A 21,882-nucleotide genomic window follows, 5' to 3' on the forward strand; every position below is an offset into this window, starting at 1 on the left:
AAAATTCCTGTTTAATAAGTGTTTTTTGTTTATTTACGGTTTTGAATTGCATTATGGGATGCTTATCTCTGCTCTGTTGACTTTTGTTGTTCAAATTCAACTCTTCAGTTGAACAAAGGGACTATATTAACCTTCTATTCTTCTTCTTCTTCTTCTTTGGCCTTAGTCCCTTGGTCCCATGGTTGCGGGATCGGCTTTTTAAAGCAAGTCCTCCATTTAGACTTGTCCAAATGATAACGATTTTTTTTTTTACACATTCCGGCTGGTCTGTCACCTGGGCCTGTCACCCTCATACACTACGGACAATTTAGGCTACCCATTTCACCTGCAGCATGTCTTTGGACTGTGGGGGAAACCGGAGCACCCGGAGGCGCCACTGCTTCGCCACCTTATTAACCTAAATAATATAATGTATAGAGAAAAATAAGGCTGTAATATGGTGTTAGATTTGTAACACAGCGTTAAACAACAGGCATATGCTTAATCAGATGTCACTCCAGTAGTTGTCCTATTGCTTTGTTTTGGCTGATGGAATGTGCTGGAACAGCCTGCTGTTGAGATGTGGCCACTCTTGGCAGACAGGGTCCGCTTTAAATGAACACAAATTGATAAATTAAGTGTTTCTAGACGCTCTACATTGGCGGCGGAGAGTGTTTAATTTGAGGTAGCCATCTGCTCTTCTGATTTGCATAATCTGATCTTAAGAGACTTCATTACACACATTCGTAGCATTAGGATGATCTTTTCGTTGAGATTTTTGCAGCTTGAAGGAAAGCAGAATGTTAATGAGCACCTCAGGATTACAGCCCAAATGCCATCCCTTTCTTAAAACTTCTCAGGACATAATGTTTGTTTCTGTTTTTTCCAGTTCAGTCAAAGCAGGGTGAATCCCTGCCTTCTAGCTATTCTGGAATCAGCTACCGGAAATGATCAGATGTGCTCCAACATGGGCGTTGCTAGGCCTATTTTGGGGGGGTGTAGCCCTATATTTCTACTCATCCTCCTGTAAAACTTTTGTCATTCATTCTCTTTTTAGCTTACACCCTTTATTAATCAAGAGTCGCCACAGCGGAATGAACCGCCAACTTATCCACAAATGTTTTACGCAGCGGATGCCCAACCCATCTCTGAGAAACATCCATACACAGTCGTTCACACTCATACACTACAGACAATTTAGCCTACCTAATTCACCTGTACCACGTCTTTCCTGACTGTGAGGGAAACCGTGAGCACCTGTAGAAAACCCGTGCGAATGTGGGGAGAACGTGCAAACTCCACACGGAATCGCCAACTGACCCAGCCGCGGCTGGAATCAGCGACCTTCTTGGTGTGAGGGGACAGCACCACCTACTGCGCCACGTTTTTCATTTAATCAGCAAGCCGAGCGAGAGAACAAGGTGTGTGGTAATCGATGAATTGTGATAATATCTGCTCATTTGCTGTTCTTTGCTATAGATACAGCAATCTGTCTATTGTTTTCATCGATGTTCACCTAATAATCACAGCGTATTAACCAACATTTAGCTATTTTTATTTCAAAATGAACTACCAATATAAAACACATTACCGTGCATGTAGCATTAGCTTTACTTAGGCCCACACGGAATCTCTGCGCGCAGATTTTCCGCAGTTTTTCTGCAGATTTTTAGCCCATCATTAATTCTGTTTATTTGTAAATCTGAATTTATTCAGTTTTTATTTAGTAATTTATTACTTTTTATTTCATATATTAAGGTTTTAGTTATGATACTCCGCTGGATACTCCCAAAATAATTCCGCAGAAATCCGCAGATTTTTACCAAAATTCTCTGCAGAAATAGCAAAAAACGTCCGCAGATTCCGGACACCTGAATCTAAAATAAAAATCCTATGATCGCCCCTTGATTCGCTGACATCTGTTTAGCTGTGCCTTTACTGAATGAGCACTGTGCTACGTCTCACAGATTGCACAATTTCTTTTTCTTTTTAATTCCTTTAAAATCTGTTTTAACACATATAATCTGTTTTTAATTAAAATGTTTATTGTTATTTTTATTTTCTTATTTTTGTCTCTTTTATTCCTGTTTATGTAAAGCACTTTGAATAACCTTTGTGCATGAAATGTGCTAAATAAATAAACTTCCCTTGCCTTTTCTCTCTCTTTTTTTACCTCCAGTCTCGATCGACTCCATTCGGGAGGTTTGTGAGGGGAAGCAGTCTGAGATCTTCCAGCGGTATTCAGACGGTAGCTTTGATCCCAACTGCTGCTTCAGCATCTACTATGGCGAGCACATGGAGTCACTTGACCTGGTGTCTGGCACAGGAGAAGAGGCTCGCACCTGGATTACTGGCCTTAAGTACCTTATGGCCGGCATCAGCGATGAAGACAGTCTGGCTAAACGACAACGCACTCGTGACCAATATCCTTCCTAATGGAACTCCTATTTTAAAAATGAAAATGTGTTATCCACCATACTTAAAATCAGAATATATGAGAAAGAGGCATCTTGAAGGGGACCTATTATGCAAATATCACTTTTGCACGGGGTTTAAACACAAGGGTGCGGCAGCATTGTGTGAATATAGCCATCTTCTAATGATAAAAAAGATAATTGATTTCATTTTTAATGATCACATTGATAAAAACAGTCTGCAGAAACACTCGGATTGACATTCTCCTGTGTACGTGTCATCAATGGAAGAAAGCCCCGCCCACTAGTGGTGATCTCTCCCTCATTAGCATAGGATGGTGTTAGTCTTATTAGCCACTATGCTGACACATAGCTCCGCCCTCTTTTGAAAAGTGCACAATCTCATTTGAATTTAAAGCGACAGTCACCAAAATGGGACAATTAAGATCAAAGCTTCTGGCAGTGGGCAGTTTTACAGAGTTATAAAACATTATTTGGGTGGTATTTTGAGCTGAAACTTCACATACACACTCTAGGGACGTCAGAGACTTATTTTCTATCTTAGATTAAGTCGCATGATAGGTTTCCTTTAAGACTGACAATGTGCACAGCAAAATAAACATTGTACAGTTGAAGTCAGAATTATTAGCCCCCCTTTGATTTTTATTATATTTCCCAAATGGTGTTTAACAGGGCAAGGAAATTTTCACAGTGTGTCTGATAATATTTTTTCTTCTGGAGAAAGTCTTGTTTGTTTTATTTCGGTTGGAATAAAAGCATTTTTAAATTTTTTAAACAGCATTTTAAGGTCAAAATTATTAGCCCCTTTAAGCTCATTTTTTTAGATAGTCTACAGATCAAACCATCGTTATACAATAACTACCCTAACCTGCCTAGTTAACCTAATTACCCTAGTTAAGCCTTTAAATGTCACTTTAAGCTGTATGGAAGTGTCTTGAAAAATACCTAGTAAAATATTATGTACTGTCATCATGGCTAAGATAAAATAAATCAGTTATTAGGGATGAGTTAGTAAAACTATCATGATTGTAAATGTGTTGAAGAAATCTTCTCTTTGTTAAACAGAAATGGGGGAAAAAAATAAACAGGGGGGGCCTAATAATTCTGACTTCAACTGTATATTTCCTGTGTACTTCACAGCAGAAAACAAGAGTGGATTTACTGTGTTATTCTGTGTTGCTCACTGAGCCTTAACTCTTGTCATCACGTGGCTGAAGCAGACGTTTGCAGAGGCTGATAAGAATGGAGACGGCTGCCTCAGCATCAGTGAAGTCCTCCAGCTCCTGCACAAGCTCAACGTCAACCTGCCCAGGCAGAAGGTCAAGCAGATGTTTAAGGTAAGCTGACCACCAAGCTAGTTTTATGATCAGCTAACATGAAGTCACAATTATTAGCCCTCCTGTGAATTTTTTTTTTCTTTTTCAAATATTTCCCGCTTGATGTTTAACAGAGCGAGAAAATTTTCACTGTATTTCCTATAATATTTTTTCTTCTGGAGAAAGTCTTATTTGTTTTATTTCAGCTAGAATAAAAGCAGTTTCAAAACCGTTTTATGGTCAATATTATTAGCCCCCTTAAGCAATACATTTTTTAGATTGATTACAGAACAAACCATCAATATACAATGATTTGCCTAATTGACTTAGTTAAACCTTTAAATTGCACTTTAAGCTAAAAACTAGAATCTTAAAAAAATCTACAACTTACGTAAAATCAATTTTGCAATGCATGCTTGTACTGAGATTATAAGTTTTATTTTTATTTTTTCTCCTTTGACAAAATGCATGGTCATGCTGACCATGTGAAAAAATTGAGTTGTCCCAAAAAAGTCGAAATAGTTGTGTTGTTTTAGCGTATTTTTAATAAGTACACTATAAAAAAGCCTTCATGTTTTCCTAACACATTCATGAAGTTAACAAATTTAAGTAGACTGAACACAAACAATTAAGTTGTCCCAAAAAGTCTCAAGAATTGTGTTGTTTTAGTTATTTTTGTATAACTCACTGTAAAAAATGCTTTCATATTGTCCCAACACAAATCCATTAAGTTAACCGAACACATGTAGGTGGTCTGAACACTGAAAAAAATGTCTGCAAAGTTGTTGCAAATAATTTATGTGTTAAATTTAAACAAACAAATTCAATTTAGTAATGTTCAACTTTCTTTACATTCAACCCAATTTAGTTGTTTACAACCACTTAACTTGACATTAACTAAAAATGTAAATGCAAGGATTCATTAAATCAATTAAGGTAACTAAACGCATTTAAGTGGACTGAACATGAAAAATTAAGTAGTCCTAAAAAAGTCAAAATAATTGTGTTGTGTCAGCTCGATTTAAATAACTACACTGTAAAAATTGCATTCTTGTTGTCCCAACACAAATCCATTTCGTTAACCTTACAAATTTAAGTGGACTAAACATAAGCAATTAAGTTGTCTCAAAAAATCTAAAGATTTGTGTTGTTTCAGCTCATTTTAAATGAGTACACTGTAAAAAAAACTTCATGTTGTCCCAACACAAATCCGTTAAGTTAACTTAACACATTTAGGTTGACTTAACATAAAAAATTAAGTTGTCCCAAAAAAGTCTAAATAATTGTGTTGTTTCAGCTCATTTTTAATAAGTACATTGTAAAAAAAAAAATACATTCACCTTGTTAATTTAACACATTTAAGTGGACTGAGCATGAAAAATTAAGTAGTCCTAAAAAAGTCAAAATTATTGTGTTGTGTCAGCTCGTTTTTAATAATTACACTGTAAAAATTGCATTCTTGTTGTCCCAACACAAATCCATTACGTTAACCTTACAAATTTAAGTGGACTAAACAAAAGCACTTAAGTTGTCCCAAAAAAGTCTAAATAATTGTGTTGTTTCAGCTCATTTTAAATAAGTACATTGTAAAAAAAATACATTCACCTTGTTAATTTAACACATTTAAGTGGACTGAACATGAAAAATTAAGTAGTCCTAAAAAAGTCAAAATAATTGTGTTGTGTCAGCTCGATTTAAATAACTACACTGTAAAAATTGCATTCATGTTGTCCCAACACAAATCCATTATACGTTAACCTTACAAATTTAAGTGGACTAAACATAAGCAATTAAGTTGTCCCAAAAAATCTAAAGATTTGTGTTGTTTCAGCTCATTTTAAATGAGTACACTGTAAAAAAAATGTGCCAACACAAATCCGTTAAGTTAATTTAACACATTTAGGCTGACTAAACATAAAAAATAAAGTTGTCCCAAAAAAGTCTAAATAATTGTGTTGTTTCAGCTCATTTTAAATAAGTACATTGTAAAAAAAAAAAAAACATTCACGTTGTTAATTCATTCATTCATTTTCTTGTCGGCTTAGTCCCTTTATTAATCCGGTGTCGCCACAGCGGAATAAACCACCAACTTATCCAGCAAGTTTTTACGCAGCGGATGCCCTTCCAGCCGCAACCCATCTCTGGGAAATATCCACACACACACTCATACACTACGGACAATTTAGCCTACAAAATTCACCTGTACCGCATGTCTTTGGACTGTGAGGGAAACCGGAGCACCCGGAGGAAACCCACACGAACGCAGGGAGAACATGCAAACTCCACACAGAAATGCCAACTGAGCCGAGGATCGAACCAGCGACCCAGTGAATCTTGCTGTAAGGCAAACGTACTACCCACTGCGCCACTGCGTCGCCTTCACATTCACGTTGTTAATTAAACACATTACAGTAAATTGAACCTAAAGCTGTTGGGTTTTCAAAAAAAAATCTCCAGAATTGTGTTGAAATAAGTAGTTTAAACAAGCAGCCAACCATCCTTAATAGAGTGCACCTAGATAGTCAATCTATAATTCGCACTCTGATCGCAGTGTGCTTAAACATTCTAAACCATGGTCTTAAGTGTGTGTGTATACATAATGTGTGTGTGTGTGTGTCACTCTGCGCTCTGAAGCATTTCCCCGGCCGTCTGGATGGCTGTATGAGTATGTGCTTGAGACTTCACCTCAGCTGTTTGTAGGTCGCTAAGCTTCACACTTCATCAGCGTCCATCAGCCCATCTGCTGTAAATGGACACAGATGGCCTTTGGTGTAAGACACAGCGAACCACAGGGGGGCAATTTGGCCCTGCTATCCAACAACAGAGCGGGATGCTAGTGTGTTTTACACCTGAAGCCTTTGGCCCCGATTTCTTTGGCTTAAACTCGTGAACTACCTGTGGGATTCTCAGGTATTACTGTGTGCTGGGATTTTTTATTTATTTTATAAATTTTATTTTCAATAATTAAACAATTAATAATAGATAAAAAAAAATAATATCATTCTTTTTATTTTCGGCTCAGTCCTTTTGTTAATCTGAGGTCCAGATTCCCCCACAGTGCAAAGATATGAACTATAGGTGAACTGAATAAGCTAAATTGGCCATAGTGTACGTTTGTGAATGAGAGTGTTTCGCAGTATTGGGTTGCAGCTGGAAGGGCATTCGCAGTTTACTGTATACAAAACATTTAATGTATAAGTTAGCTGTTTATTCCACTGTGGCGACCCATTATAAATAAAGAAACAAGTTAGTTAGCTAGTTAATTTGCTTGATTGCTTGTTTGTTTGTTTGTTTGTTTGTTTGTTTGTTTGTTTGTTTGTTTGTTTTTAAACGTGACAATAATATTTTTGTATTTACGCACCAAATTAATTCAATTTATTAAATAAGTCATTTAGAAGCAAAATATTAAAAAAAACTAGTGTAATCACTACTGAAAATAAAAAATTAATGAAATAATTAACATTTTTGAATTAAATAATAATTAAATTATATTAAAATTCTTTGTAGATATTTAATTTTATTTATAAAAATTTTATTTGATTTTTTATGTGCAATTTAATGACATATAATGTCATATGGCTGGGGCAAAAGCATCTGAAAAAATATCACACTTAAAAATGATAATAATAATAATAATAATAATAATAATAATAATAATAATAATAATAATAATAATAATTGGAAGTACTGTTTTCAGCAGTGACAATAATATTTAGTTATCTCAGCACCAAATCAATTTAAATAATTGATTAACACCAAATAAACTAAAACTGCTGTAATCATTACTGAAAATTTGCCATTAATGAAATAAATTGCATTTTTATTTATTTATTTATTTATTTATTTATTTATTTATTTAATTTATGTATGACGTAATGTCATGTAATGTGGCAGGAGTATATGCATCCTAAAAAATATCACACCTAAAAAATAATAAAATATTATTATTATTATTATTATTATTATTATTATTATTAATATTAATATTATAAAGCAAAAACTTGCAGATACTGTTTTCAGCCATAACAATAATATTTTTCTTGGCACCGAATTAATTTTATTCATTATTTAAACTAAAACTAATTAAAACTTGTTTAATAACAATAAAAAAAATTTTGAAAAAAAAATGTTTGTTCTTTCAAAAACATTTAAAATGGTATTTTATGTTGTAACTTTTTTATTCATTAACTTATTTTGTTTATTATATATCATTTAATTTTTGTTTTATTTTTATTTATTTCGTTTATGTGCAATTTAATGTTATATAATGTCATATGGCTGATGTCAAATTAAACAAACTAACAAACAAACAAATAAATAAATTATATTTAAGTTATTTAGACAATAATATTTAGTTATCTTGGCTCCAAATAAATTTAATTAAATAATTAACACCAAATTAATTAAAACTAGTGGAATCAATATACCAACAGTATTTTGCAGGTATGGTTTTCATGGAATAAATTATGTTTTAAAATTAATCTTTTTTTTTTTTCTTTTATTAACATTCTGTCTTTCAAAAACATTTAAATGTTATTTTATTTTATTATTTTTTTTATTTTATATTTTTATTTTATTTTATTTTATATTTCTAGACCAGGACAAGCTTTCTGACACTGACCTAACAACCACAGACAAAATAATAATCGTATAGTTGTCAGTGCGCTTATTCTATAAACATTTTTATACATTCAATGTTTAACATTCATTCATATAGTTTCCTCTGACTTAGTTCCTTTATTTATTCATGGTCGCCACAGCGAAGTGAACCACCAACTTATGCAGCATATGTTTTATGCAGCGGATGCCACTTTTGCTTTCACACACACACACACACACACACACTACAATTACAATTACCCAATCCACCTATAGTGCATGACTTTGGACTGTGGGCGACACTGGAGCACCCGAAGGAAACCTATGCCAATAGGGGAGAACATGCAAACTCCACACAGAAACGCCAACTAACCAATCTAGGTCTCAAACCAGCGACCTTCTTGCTGTGAGGCGACAGTGCTAACCACTGAGCCACCGTGCCACCCAAATATTTAACATATGTTTCCATTTTAATTTCATATTATATTACGTCCTATAACTGAGATCCCTCATTCCAGTATACGCAAACGATGCTCTCCGTGTATGAAAGAGGCTCTCCGTCAGCATCTTCAGTGTTTGTGACCTGTTTTCACGCTTCTCTCCATAAAGCGGTGATTCTCCGGGCGCTCAGCTCAGGAGTTTATTACATCCTCCACGCCTCGGCTCTGCTCTCCTCAAGACTTTTATGTGTGCGTTTGACTCAGCAGCTCTATACGGATCAGCGCCGGCGCCTGAGCCTGGGATTCAATGAGCTGAGAAAACACTTATGAGCTGAGAGCGGCTGGAGATGTGGAGGCGCTGCTGTTTTTCGGTGGTTTTCTCAGCGTGGCAGGGGTGTAATTGTGGTGGTGGGTCTTGCTGCTGGTGAATGAGCTGATTGAAGAGCTGCGGGTTGATCCTACATCATGGCCAACCATCAGTCGGGTTTAAAGAAGCAAATCTAGCTTTAATTGTGCTTTTTTTAAGAGACCGAGATTTACATTTTCACAAAGGAAGTGATGAAGTGAATTCAAACAGCTTGTGTTCTGTTGTTGTTCCAACATTAATTTTTTACAGTGCAGATACAACTTTACAGTTAAAGATCCCCTATTATGCATTTAAAAAGGTCATATTTTGGTTTTGGGGGTCTCCAACAACAGACTGATTAAGGGTGTCACGATCCTCCAAATCCTCGATTCGATTTTCAATTATGAATAATTAATTAATTAATGACCAATTCATTATTTGTAGCCTACCGTTTAAACTACCTGACCTGCATGGTCTTTGTTTTACCCATAAACAAATCATACAGTAAATGAATAAAGGCAAGATACACACACCTGCTGTCTCGAGCGCATGGCTGTGAGTGCATCTGTGTCTGTGTGGTCACGTGATGTGCATTTTAAGAGGTAGAGAGGAAGGAGGGCTGCTCAGAAATGCTACACGCCACTGTGGATGTCAAATCGTTGTCGTTCTAAAATGCCTTTTAAAAATGAAGACAGTGTAAACAGGGCCTGAGTGTGTACTTTTCGCGAGCGGATTTGCAATGGGGGCGGGCTGAGGATCGCGATGCCGGTGTTGTCTATCGGACGAACCGTACGTAATACGTACATAGCAGAGCTTGCAAAACTGTGATTAAATCACACTGAACAGAGCTAAACTGAACTGAACTGAACTTAAACACTAAAACCTGAACCACACTGTTCCAATTACTATGACCATTTATGTGAAGCTGCTTTGACACAATCTACATTGTAAAAGCGCTATACAAATAAAGCTGAATTGAATTGAATTGAATTGTTTTTTTTTCGTCGACAACACGAACGCTGTCAACATAACACCGGCGACTTCATTGAAAGAAGAGAGGGTTTAAGTTCTGTCGACGGGTCTCCTGCTTCTGCAGTTTAACAAGCACTTCAACAAGCCTGTTTTTTTCCCACTTGGCAAGCCAAGCTGACGTGACATGGGGGCGTGGCAGCATCGACGTTTCTATTTTTTGATTCGATAATCGAAATTGAGCATAAATTTCGATCGATTTTGATTTTTAATGACACCCCTAAGACTGATATTTGTGCAAGGTCAAAAATACTTTCATTGTCTTATAATATGAACATATTTATAAGTGAACATTATAAGTGAACATATTTATGTGATATTTTTGTTGAAGTAAAATAAATATTGTCTATAACATACAAAATAAGCATATCTTTAAATTGATATTATAATAAAAATTACTTTCATTATATTATTGATATATTGATTAATATAGGGGTGCACAGCGGTGCAGTCGATAGCACGTTTACCTCACAGAAGGAGGTCACTGGTTCGAGCCTCGGCTGGGTCAGTTGGCGTATCTGTGTGGAGTTTGCATGTTCTCCTCGCGTTCGTGTGGGTTTCCTCCTGGTGCTCTGGTTTCCCCCACAAGTCCAAGAACATGTGGTACAGGTGAATTGAGTAGGCTAAGTTGTCCGTAGTGTATTAGTGTGTATGGATGTTTCCCAGAGATGGGTTGCGGCTGGAAGGGCTGCGTTAAACATATGCTGGATAAGTTGGTGGTTTATTCCGCTGTGGCAACTGCAAACTAACAAAGGGACTGAGCCGAAAAGAAAATGAAAATAAATGAATGAATTAATTAATGATTAGTAATAATGATGTTTTAACTTTTTTTATCTGTGGTTCAAGCAGCTTGAGCAAGCAAAAAAGAGGACTTGATTTAACAAAGTTTCGAAAAAATTACTAAATAACTAAAAAAAAAATTATTATAACTAGCCCAATTAACTTACAGTGTTTAACCTAGTTTAGCCCTTAAATGTCACTTTAAGCTGAATAGTTCAAGTTCAAGTTCATTTATGTATAAAGCAGTCACAAGACTGACCAAATTGCTGTACATTAGACATGGTAAAAACAAAAAGACAGAATATAAAAACATAGAAATAAGGCAAGAGAAACGTCTGTAAAAATGTAGCAGTAGAAAGGACTATTAAAATAGTCTGCGTTCACACCAGACGCGGAACGTGCAGACAAATCGCGCTATTCACGCGTAAATAGCCGCGTGAACATCGGCGTCTATATGTTTAGGCCCAACAACAACAGGTGTACGTCACAATCACGCCCCCACAAGAGCAAGCTACTGATTGGTTAACGCGGCGAGAATGTCCGCTGAAGTTCAGACTTTCGAACTCAAGCAATTCACCCGAAAGCGCAAAACGCTCAATTTGCGCCGCGCCATTCGCGCAATTCGCTTTATTCGCGCTGCGCCATTCCCACGTATCGCGCCGCAAGATGTCTATTCGCGCGTTTGCATTGACTTAACATGTAAATCACTCACGCTTGACGTGCGCCCCGTGTCTGGTGTGAACGCAGCATGAGAGGTAGGATGGGGCTAGATTATGGAGGGATTTGTATACCAGTAGAAGAACTTTAAAATTAATTCTGAATTGGACAGACAGCCAGTGAAGGCCTCTTAGAGTAGTAATGTGGTCATATTTTCTGCTATTACAAATAAATCTAGCAGCAGCATTTTGGACCAACTGAAGCCGAGAAATTTGGGATTTTGACATGCCACAGTAAAGTGCATTGCAGTATTCTAACCGTGATGTAATACAAGCATGGACCGCCATCTCTTAAATGGTGGGACTTAAAAAGTGTTTAACTTTAGACAGCAAATGTAGTTGATAAAAACTGAAGCCAATAACCGAACTGATCTGTTTGTCGAGTTTCGATGACTCATCAAGAATACTAGAATCTTGAAAAATATCTAGTCAAATATAATTCACTGTCATCATGGCAAAGACAAAATAAATCGGTGATTGGAAATAAGTTATTAAAACTATTATATTTAAAAATGTGTTAAAAATATTTTGCTAAACAGAAATTGGGGATAGAAATATACAGGGGGGCTAATAATTCAGGAGGGCTAACACTTCATGATTTCACAAACATTTAGGCTGAAGCACATATTTCCAATCACAAATCCTTTCAATGCAAACTTCTCCATCTCTGAATTTTAGGAAGCAGACACTGATGACAACCAGGGTACTTTGGGATTTGAGGAGTTCTGCTCTTTCTATAAGATGATGTCAACGCGGCGTGATCTGTACCTGCTGATGCTCACCTACAGCAATCATAAAGACCACCTGGACACTGATGACCTCAAGCGCTTCCTCGAGACGGAACAAAAGGTGAGGTCAAATACACTAGTGAGATCTGTGATGTTACTCATAATTTGATAAACTTGATGAAAACACAATGCGACTTTTACATGTTTTTTCCCCCCAACATATTGGAAAGATTGTAAAGATTGGAAGTTTAGTTGACTGTAGTTGACTTTATTTTATTAAAGTGAGTAAACTAGTGCTGTCAAAATTAGCACGGTTATGCACGAAATTAATATGAAATATTTCACGCGTTAAAAAAAAATGTAGGAAATTAATTTATTTTTATTTTTATTCCTGACGTGTGTTCAACATACAAAGAAATATGGATAAGACCAAGGAAGCACTTTTAGAAGAAAAGTGTCAGTATGAAACATGTCGCATCACTAGGCTAGCGTTTCCTCCAGAGTTTCATGCAATTTCGGATGTTTCGTTTTTATTTTCTGACTTTAACTGCAGTTCAGCAGTTCACTTTCATTCAGCAACAGACTGATCATGCATCATGACAATTGTTGGATGAGAACATGAAGTAACGACTGCTGGAAGAGTGTTGTTTTTATGGGATTTGGTACCGCAAGCTGAATGGAAAGAAAAAAACCTCTGTAAAAATTTGCTGTTTACATGGTAGACTCTTAACCAGAGTATTACTCAATCATCTTAAAATCGGAGTATTGGTATCCATGTAAAGGTACTTAGTGAAAATGCCAGATTATGTTGCAAGCTGTCAGAGACAGTGCATTCCTCTGCTATGAGCCCTTAAATGTTTTATTAAATTTGACATGTAAATTTGACTCGTATGCCAAGTTCAGAATGCATGACTTTCAAAGTAGTCGTGTCGCATATGTTTTCACACTGCATGACTATATGGGCTAGTGTTTTGTCGCTGCTTTGTTTACACTGCAAGATGGATTGGCGAAAGGGGGTTTCACATTGCGTGACTACAATAGGAAGAATCGTGGACATACTGTATATATATATATATATATATATATATATATATATATATATATATATATATATATATATTAGTGCTGTCAATAGATTTAAAAAAATTAACTAATTAATCGCACCTTTAAAAAAAAATTAATTGCGATTAATTGCATTTAAAATACTGAAACTTGTAATTTTGGCTATTCAAATGTAAAATTAATCTAAACGCAAGACAAAACTATTTAAATTCAAAATATTATTGTTTATTAGAATTAAAATTCTAAATATAATTGTTTAATAGAATTTTTGTTTAACTTGTAACACAGATTTCTTCATGTAAACAACATGTTTACATGACATGTGTGTATATATATGTATGTATGTATGTATATGTATGTATTTATGTATGTATGTATATGTATGTATGTATATATATGTATTATTATTATTATAATTATTATTTTTTTTTTTTACTTAATTTCCCGATATGTGTTTGTGTTTTATCAGCGGTCAACCTGAAATAAAGTAAAAAACAAGTCTAACATAAACTACACAAAATGATAATATTAGCATCTTAAGCAAATAGTACTGTACTAGAGTATTCTACTGTACTAAATGAATGCTCTACAACAAAGGTGGTTGGTTTACTGCGATGGGGAATCCACAGCTGGCAGTAAAGTGCCGTTCCTCTACTGCATTACCAGAGGAAAAATCTGACACTGATTGGCGTGGATGGGAATCTCATTGACTAATCAGTCCATTTAAACGCCAGCTGTCAGGCATCACAAATAGAGCGGAGATAGGCTTGCTTGTGTAAGGATGGCTCCCTGTTGTCGTATTCATCATATATTTGCTATTCAGTATGAATATAAATATGCTTAGATGGCTTTAAATGCATGCGTTTCTGATTAGTTGGTGTTTATTGGGTTGTTAATCTTAACCGTATGTTTCTGTTTCAGATGACAAATGTCTCTAAGGAGCACTGTCTTGAAATCGTGGCCAAGTTTGAACCTTGTCCTGAAAACCAGACATCGGGTGTGCTGGGGATTGATGGTATGTGCCTTTTTTTTAATCATTTATGGTCAGGAAACAATTTTCACAAATGACTAAAAAAAGTGGAGTCAGCTTAAGAGTGAAGGGTAACTTGCTGCACACATTTTTTTAAGTTGACTCAACTTTAAACCCGAGTACTACATTTGACTTGATTTAAGTTTAATCAACTTAAACCAACTTTAATCAAGCTCCGCAGCAAGCTGGCGTATAATTTTGTTTTGATTTTTTTATATATTAAACAAGAGCACAGGCTTATTCTGAAAACATAGCCCTATATACATTTCTGGACATCGTAAATTATGTAGCTAGAGGAACGTATGGCTGGATTTTGTCTATAAAACGAATGCTACGGTGGCGGTATGATGCCATTCCAGCGGGCTTATTATGGTGGGCATATCCCTTATTTTCCCTTCCCAATGTTGACAGGTATGCTTATCGGAATTATGAGAGATGTCGGCCCGACTCTATTTAATTGGATGAACATTTTTTAGTTTTATGCCTTACCCAAAATATAAAAATACATATAAAAACATTTAGATCATTTACTTTAATCATTACTATTGGAATGTGAAGACACTTTCAACCAGCACAACAACAAATGTTTCTAAAGACCATCACCTACTGCACCTTTAACAGTTCCTGTATTTTTTGCCTTTTCCATTTATTTGCGGTTGTGAATTGCATTATGGGATGTTGATATTTTTGATATTAAAAATAATAATATCATGTACCAATACGTATAATATATAAAGAAATAATATATAAAGAAATACGTTTGTAAAATAACAGAAAGTGCACTGGTAATTTTATCAAAAGGTTTTTGTAGCAATAATTCACTTTAAACTATTAAACATGTCAATAAAAGTCGCTTTTTAGAATTATTTTCAAGGTTAAAAGTCGATGGAGGAAAGATCAAAGTCCCATAAGGCAATTCAAAAGCATATAAATGAGCTGAAATTATGAATAAAAACATGAATCACAAAATACTTAAAACAATATTTTTTACAGGAAAAAAAAAGGTTTTGTTTTGAACCAATGTGATTTATGTAATCATCAGCTCTAATTTCTGTATACTGTGCAGGTTTTACAAACTACATGCGCAGCCCTGCGGGGGACATCTTCAACCCTGAACATTACGAGGTGAACCAAGACATGACGCAGCCCCTCAGTGATTACTTCATCGCTTCCTCCCACAACACGTATCTGATGGGAGACCAGCTCATGTCTCAGTCTCGGGTTGATATGTACGCCTGGGTGCTGCAGGCCGGATGCAGATGTGTGGAAGGTGAGTTTGCTTCTCTTTATTTAAAGCTTTTTCTAATGCTGATTTGCACAATTTGTTAACCAAAATATTCTTGAGAATCAAAGGTAAATGTTAAAGGCGTAGTTCACCACACAAAATGTATTTAATCACCCTTGGGTGTGTTTCTTTTTTCTGTCGAACACAAAAAAAGCTGTCAGTGGTTACTTTGGTTATTTAGCAAAAAACCTTCTTTTGTGTTCTACATAAGAAAGAAACTCAGGCACTGTTCACCCGAACATTTGTCCATACTGAATATCAAATTTTGAAAATTTTCGTTTTCGCTTTTTTTGACCACTTATTCTCACAAAAGCGCAGTGCCAGGTGACTGAAACTGAAACATTCTCAAAACTCTGGCCCTTGTAAACATCTTCATAATCTCTTGGGGCCTCATGTATCAACGCTCATGTATCAACAAACTTTGCGTACGCCAGATTTCACGCTCACGTTTGGATTTACTAATGATGAACCTGAGAATGTGCGTTGGTCCCCGCCAACTTCATGTCTGGCGCACGTGCATTTCTTGTGTGTGTTTGTTTTATTTCCATTGGCGACTCCTAGAGGCAATTATGTTAAATTGCACACTACAAAGTATCTTTGAGCCGTGCAATGGCAGCTGTATGGTACGGGATCATCCGCATGTCTAGCAGGTATATAAGGTTTCCATACCATGCAGTTGACCAGCCAAACATTAACGCCCAATTTGTTTTCCCAATGTAATCGGAGCGATTGACTGCACGCACATAGCTATAAAGACGCCATCTGAAGACGCATGCATACGTGAATCAGAAACATTTCCATTCAATAAATGTGATGCTCAAATGCGCTTAACATAATACACACACTTATTAATGATTCCTACTTGTCTTACTCGTGATGAAGAGTAGGCAAAATCTTATATGTAGTGGGGGAAAAAAAGCAGTTCATCAGATGCTGGATTCGAACAGAGCTCATGCTAAACGTGTCAAGACATGTTGCCATGCGCTTTACGAGCTTCACCACTCACGCTGCTATAGACGCTACAAAATTTTACACCTTTACATTGAACCATACCGTTTTTAATTCGCTCACAGTGCGATATTCAGATCCAACTGCGATAACCACGTCAGCTATACTCTCCCACTCTATTTTTTTCTTTATTTATTAATTCTTGAGGACAAACTTGCAAATAACAGCGTTTTTTCTCTGGTTTACCTTCGATTAGAGCACCTCCAATTCACATTCTGTTCAAAGTTTCTCTTCTTGCTTGCTTTTGCCATTTGCTTTTTCACTTTGTTTTGCTAAAGTAGAGTCATTAGCATATTCATACGGGGGATGAGGCAGGGAGGGGTTTTGCGCTCGTGCACGTGCGCTCAGTTTCACATTAATTATATATATATATATATATATATATATATATATATATATATATATATATATATATATATAGAGAGAGAGAGAGAGAGAGAGAGAGAGAGAGAGAGAGAGAGAGAGAGAGAGAGAGAGAGAGAGAGAGAGAGAGAGAGAGAGAGAGAGAGAGAGAGAGAGAGAGAGAGAGAGAGAGAGAGAGAGAGAGAGATAAGGCTTTTGCTTTTATTACCCCTTATCTATATATATATATATATATATATATATATATATATATATATATATATATATATATATATATATATATATATATATAAACCTCCTATATTGAAAGCCTTATATACATTTGAATACGAATTATTAGCCACCTGTTTATTTTTTTGCCCAATTTCTGTTTACCGGAGGGAAGACTTTTTTTCAACACATTTCTAAACATAATAGATTTAATAACTCATTTCTGATAACTGATTAATTTATCTTTGCCACAATGAAAGTAAATAATATTTGACTATGATATTACTAGATGTTTTTCAAGATATTTAAAGGCTTAACTTAATTAGGTTAGCCAGGCAGGTTAGAGTAATTAGGCAAGTTATTGTATAACAGTGATTTATTCTGTAGGCTATCAAAAATATATAGCTTAAAGGGGCTAATAATTTTGACCTTAATTTATTTATTTATTTATTTTTAAACCAAAATAGCCAAAATAAAAGAAATAAGACTTTCCCCAAAAGAAAAAATATTATGGGACATACTGTGAAAATTTCCTTGCCTTGTTAAACATAATTTGGAAAAAAAAATAAAAAGGAAAAATTCAATAGGGGGCTAATAAGTCATAGATAAGTGTGGATTCTTTATCTAGAGTAGTTTTCTTTATCTAGGATAAGTCTAAATATTCACATCAAATGTGTTCTTAAATAATTTACTTACCAAATAATTTCTTGTCACCCTACAGTGGATTGCTGGGATGGACAGGATGGAGAACCAATCGTGCATCATGGCTACACCCTGACTTCCAAAATCCTTTTTAAAGACGTCATTGAAACCATCAACAAATACGCATTCGCCAAAAACCAGTAAGAGGCATCAAATTCATCCGTTCAATAGACAGTCAGTTGTAATTGAGATACAAATGACAGACTGACAGACTAATTTGTAAAATAACATGGGTTTAGAAAAGATGTCTTATAAGGACATTGCCCCATGTTGCCATTTTTTAAATGCTGATAAATCATCCAAATTTATTTATTTATTTATTTATTTATTTATTTATTTATTTATTTATTTATTTATTTATTTATTTATTTATTTATTTATTATTATTATTATTATTATTATTATTATTATTATTATTATTATTATTATTTTATTTGAGGGTTAGGTGTAGGGTTGACAAAGTTAAAATGAGAATAAAAATCCATTATGCCCATGGGATATCCCCGCACTTTAAAAAAAACAAGTGTGTGTGTTAATAATTTGTCTTTGATTATTATTATTAGTGTTGAGTAATTCATTAAAAGTAATTTGGATTACAAAAATGTAATGAGATTACAAAAAAAGATTATAACTAGACTACAGTTACTTTTTTATGGATTACATGATTACGTATTCTGACAATGACGGTACATTATTCATAATTTATAGATTTTTTGTTTTGTTTTAATCAATAAATGATTAATCTAGTATTAATGTCTTGAAGTAATCTAAAAATGTAATCCAAAATAGTACTCCAAAAATACTTTGCCTACAACAATTAAAAGATACGTAGATTGAAACAGACCACAATTTGCATCATGTAACTTGTAATCAGTTGCAGATTACAAATTATAGGTAATCTATCCAGCACAGACTATTATTATTTTCGATTATTATTATTTTTGTATTATTATTTTGATGAGTTTTCTAAGGTATTTTAGCCGCAATATAACAAGGATACTCCCACTCTGAAGTCTGTCCAAACATTCAGTTGCTGTCCTGAAGTTACATTACATGTTCAGTACCTGACAGTTGGACAGACAGTGTTAGACGCAGTGCTTTTTGTAATGTCCATTCTGTGAGTGTGAGGACTAGCCCGTTGAGCAGAGTGTCAGGAGTGTGTCCACATGAACATTTCCTACTGACAGCATGTTTCCTCATCGCAGGACTTTCAGGTGTTGCTTGCTAAAGGTGATCATCCAATAAAGCTGCACATTGTCAACAGTTCCTGGGGGTCACAGTAAACAAACAACTATTTTTAGACGAAATATCACCCATATGTGATATTTGTCTATTGGGTTGCCACTTTACCCAGTTTGTTTATGACAGTGAAAAATAAAAAAAGAAATTGCTGGATTGGAGAGTAATAGAATATGTTTATCTTATATACAGGTATGTAGACTTGTATATAATGAAGGTACAAAATTTGTCAAATAAAGGAATAATATGTATCTTTAAGGACCTGTTGTTCCTAACAGGTCCTTAAAGGTACATAATAATACCTTCATTCATTTTCTTTTCAGCTTAGTCCCTTTATCAATCTGGGGTGGCCACAGCGGAATTAACTGCTAACTTATCCAGCATTTGTTTTACACAGTGAATGCCCTTCCAGCTGCAACCAATCACTGGGAAACATCCATACACACTCATTTAAACACATACACTACGGACTATTTAGCCTACCCAATTAACCTATACCACATGTTTTTGGACTTGTGTGGAAACCACAGAACCACAACCCACACAAGAACACGCAAACTCCACACAAAAATGCCAACTGCCCCAACTAAGGCTTGAACCAGTGACCTTTTGCTGTCAGGCAAATATACTAACCACTGCGTCACCGTTCAGCTCATATTAAAACCTTAAATGTACCAATGTGTAACTCGCATGAGGTACTGAAAGTATCTTAAAGGTGCTTTCACACTAGCACTTTTAGTCTGCACCCGGGTTCATTTGACGTCATAGTAAAGTACATTAAGCTATTGTAAACGTGTCTTCTGAACTGTGTACCCGAGTCTGCCTGAAAGAGGTGGTCTGGGGTACTGTTCGTGCGAACTCTGGTACGCTTCACTTCTAATATGAATGCAATCGTATCAAATAACAGAAGTGAACCGCCAAATGTACAGCAAACTTTAGGTTTTTTTTGTGTGTGTGACGTGGCTGGGAACCAAGAATCAGCACCTTCAAGTCCGAGGCCATGGTGCTCCACCAGAAAAAGGTGGTTTGCCGTCTTCAGGTTGGAGGAAGTCCTTACCCCAGGTGGAGGAGTTCAAGTATCTTGGGATTTTGTTCACAAGTGAGGGAAGGATGGAACGTGAGATTGACAGGCGGATCAGTGTAGCGGCAGCAGTAATGCTGTCGATGTACCCGTCCGTTGCGGTAAAAAAGGTGCTGAGCCGAAAGGTAAAGCTTTCGATTTACTGGTCAATCTACATTCCTACTCTCACATATGGTCATGAGCTTTGGACAAGATCTCGGATACAAGCGGCCGAAATGAGTTTCCCTTGCAGGGTGGCAGGGCGCATATTTATGGATAGGTTGAGGGGCTCTGACACCCGGGAGGGGCTTGGAGTAGAGCCGCTGCTCCTTCACATCGAGATAAGTCAGCTGAGGTGGCTCGGCATCTGTTTCAGATGCCTCCTGGATGCCTACCTAGGGAGGTGTTCCAGGAATGTGCCACCAGGAGGAGGCCTTGGGGAAGACCCAGGACATTCTGGAGAGACTATGTCTCTCCTCTAGTCTGGAAACGCCTCAGGATCCCCCCTGAAGAGCTGGAGGAAGTGTCTGGGGAGAGGAAAGTCTGGAGTTCTCTCCTAAGACTGCTGCCCCCACGACCAAGCCCCGGAAAAGCGGTAGAAAATGAATGATTGAAACTTTTAGTTTTCATAGTATTCATTTGTGTGTGGATGTCTGTGTATCACCTACCTTGGTAAGAAGCTGGACTGACCCAGTGCAAACGGTGATTATGTCTGCTCGTCTCCACCAGAAACAACGTTTTTAATAGTTTTTTTTTTTTTTTGCAGCAGCAGCAGCAGATAGATTTAAGTGGCTCTCTGTATTTCCATTTTGGTAACACAAAAGCAAAAGATTCAGTAAAAGCAGAATGAACGTGATATGCGTCTCCATTTTGGCACTTTGTCTGTGTGGCCATCACCTAGCAACAGCTGTACACAAAACAGCAGCTTGATGACGCAAGCGTACCCGGGTTGGGAAGGAAAAAAGACGGCGTGAACACAAACCAGACGAGAAGGTGGCAAGGGGGGACAATCCAACTTGGATTCGATCCAGGCAATTAAAGCAAGTGTGAAAACCCTAAAGTTTATTCATAAACTAGTTTCGAGAGGATCATGTGCCTATAATTGACCAGAGCTGGTCCTGCATTAGCTAAACACATGATTCCAGGCCCGTGCAGAGACCAAGGGCATGTGCAGGATACATTTTTTGAAAAGCGGGGGGGGGGGGGGGGTAGGGGCTGTGTTGTTGTCACGCGTGTACTGAAGAGCGGTGTTGTCGTGCGCCTACTGAAGGGTGGGACGGAGGGTGTGTTGGAAGGGCACTTTCTATCCAAGACTAAAAAGGGCATGTGCACTGCACAGGTTGAGCCCTATGTGTGCATGTGCCTGCATGATTCACCAATCAGACGATTTCTAACTCACTATAAATAGTTTATTACCTCAGTTTTCTTCGTCTTAAAGAATCCCCCTTCCCACGTCTACTCCTTTTCTAGATTGGGCGGCCCAGTGATTAGCACTGTTGCACAGCAAGAATGCACCGGTTAAAGTCCTCATTGGGCTAGTTGACATTTCTGTGCG

The 21,882-nt window shown here is 36.3% G+C and overlaps 1 protein-coding gene across 27 annotated transcripts in view; it reads left to right on the forward strand.

Moving 5' to 3' along the window:
* Window positions 1–21,882, forward strand: part of plch2a (phospholipase C, eta 2a) — a 297,015-nt gene that overhangs the window by 214,996 nt on the left and 60,137 nt on the right. For 24 of the 27 annotated variants that reach the window (XR_015496795.1, XR_015496792.1, XR_015496793.1 and 21 more), the window contains 6 exons: window positions 2,159–2,402; window positions 3,622–3,751; window positions 12,319–12,489; window positions 14,352–14,445; window positions 15,527–15,730; window positions 18,048–18,168. Coding sequence is in view for 17 of the 27 variants with exons in the window: in XM_087262673.1 (XP_087118799.1) it covers window positions 2,159–2,402; window positions 3,622–3,751; window positions 12,319–12,489; window positions 14,352–14,445; window positions 15,527–15,730; window positions 18,048–18,168 (964 nt within the window). In the remaining 10 variants the exon portion in view is untranslated. Of the gene's footprint in view, window positions 1–2,158; window positions 2,403–3,621; window positions 3,752–12,318; window positions 12,490–14,178; window positions 14,253–14,351; window positions 14,446–15,526; window positions 15,731–18,047; window positions 18,169–21,882 lie in introns of those variants that run through there. The other 3 variants (XM_087262674.1, XM_087262668.1, XM_087262669.2) reach the window with 2 other exon arrangements.

The sequence above is a fragment of the Danio rerio genome, chromosome 8 (genome assembly GCF_052040795.2).
Source record: "Danio rerio strain M-AB ecotype USA chromosome 8, GRCz13ab, whole genome shotgun sequence".
Taxonomy (NCBI): Eukaryota; Metazoa; Chordata; class Actinopteri; order Cypriniformes; family Danionidae; genus Danio; species Danio rerio.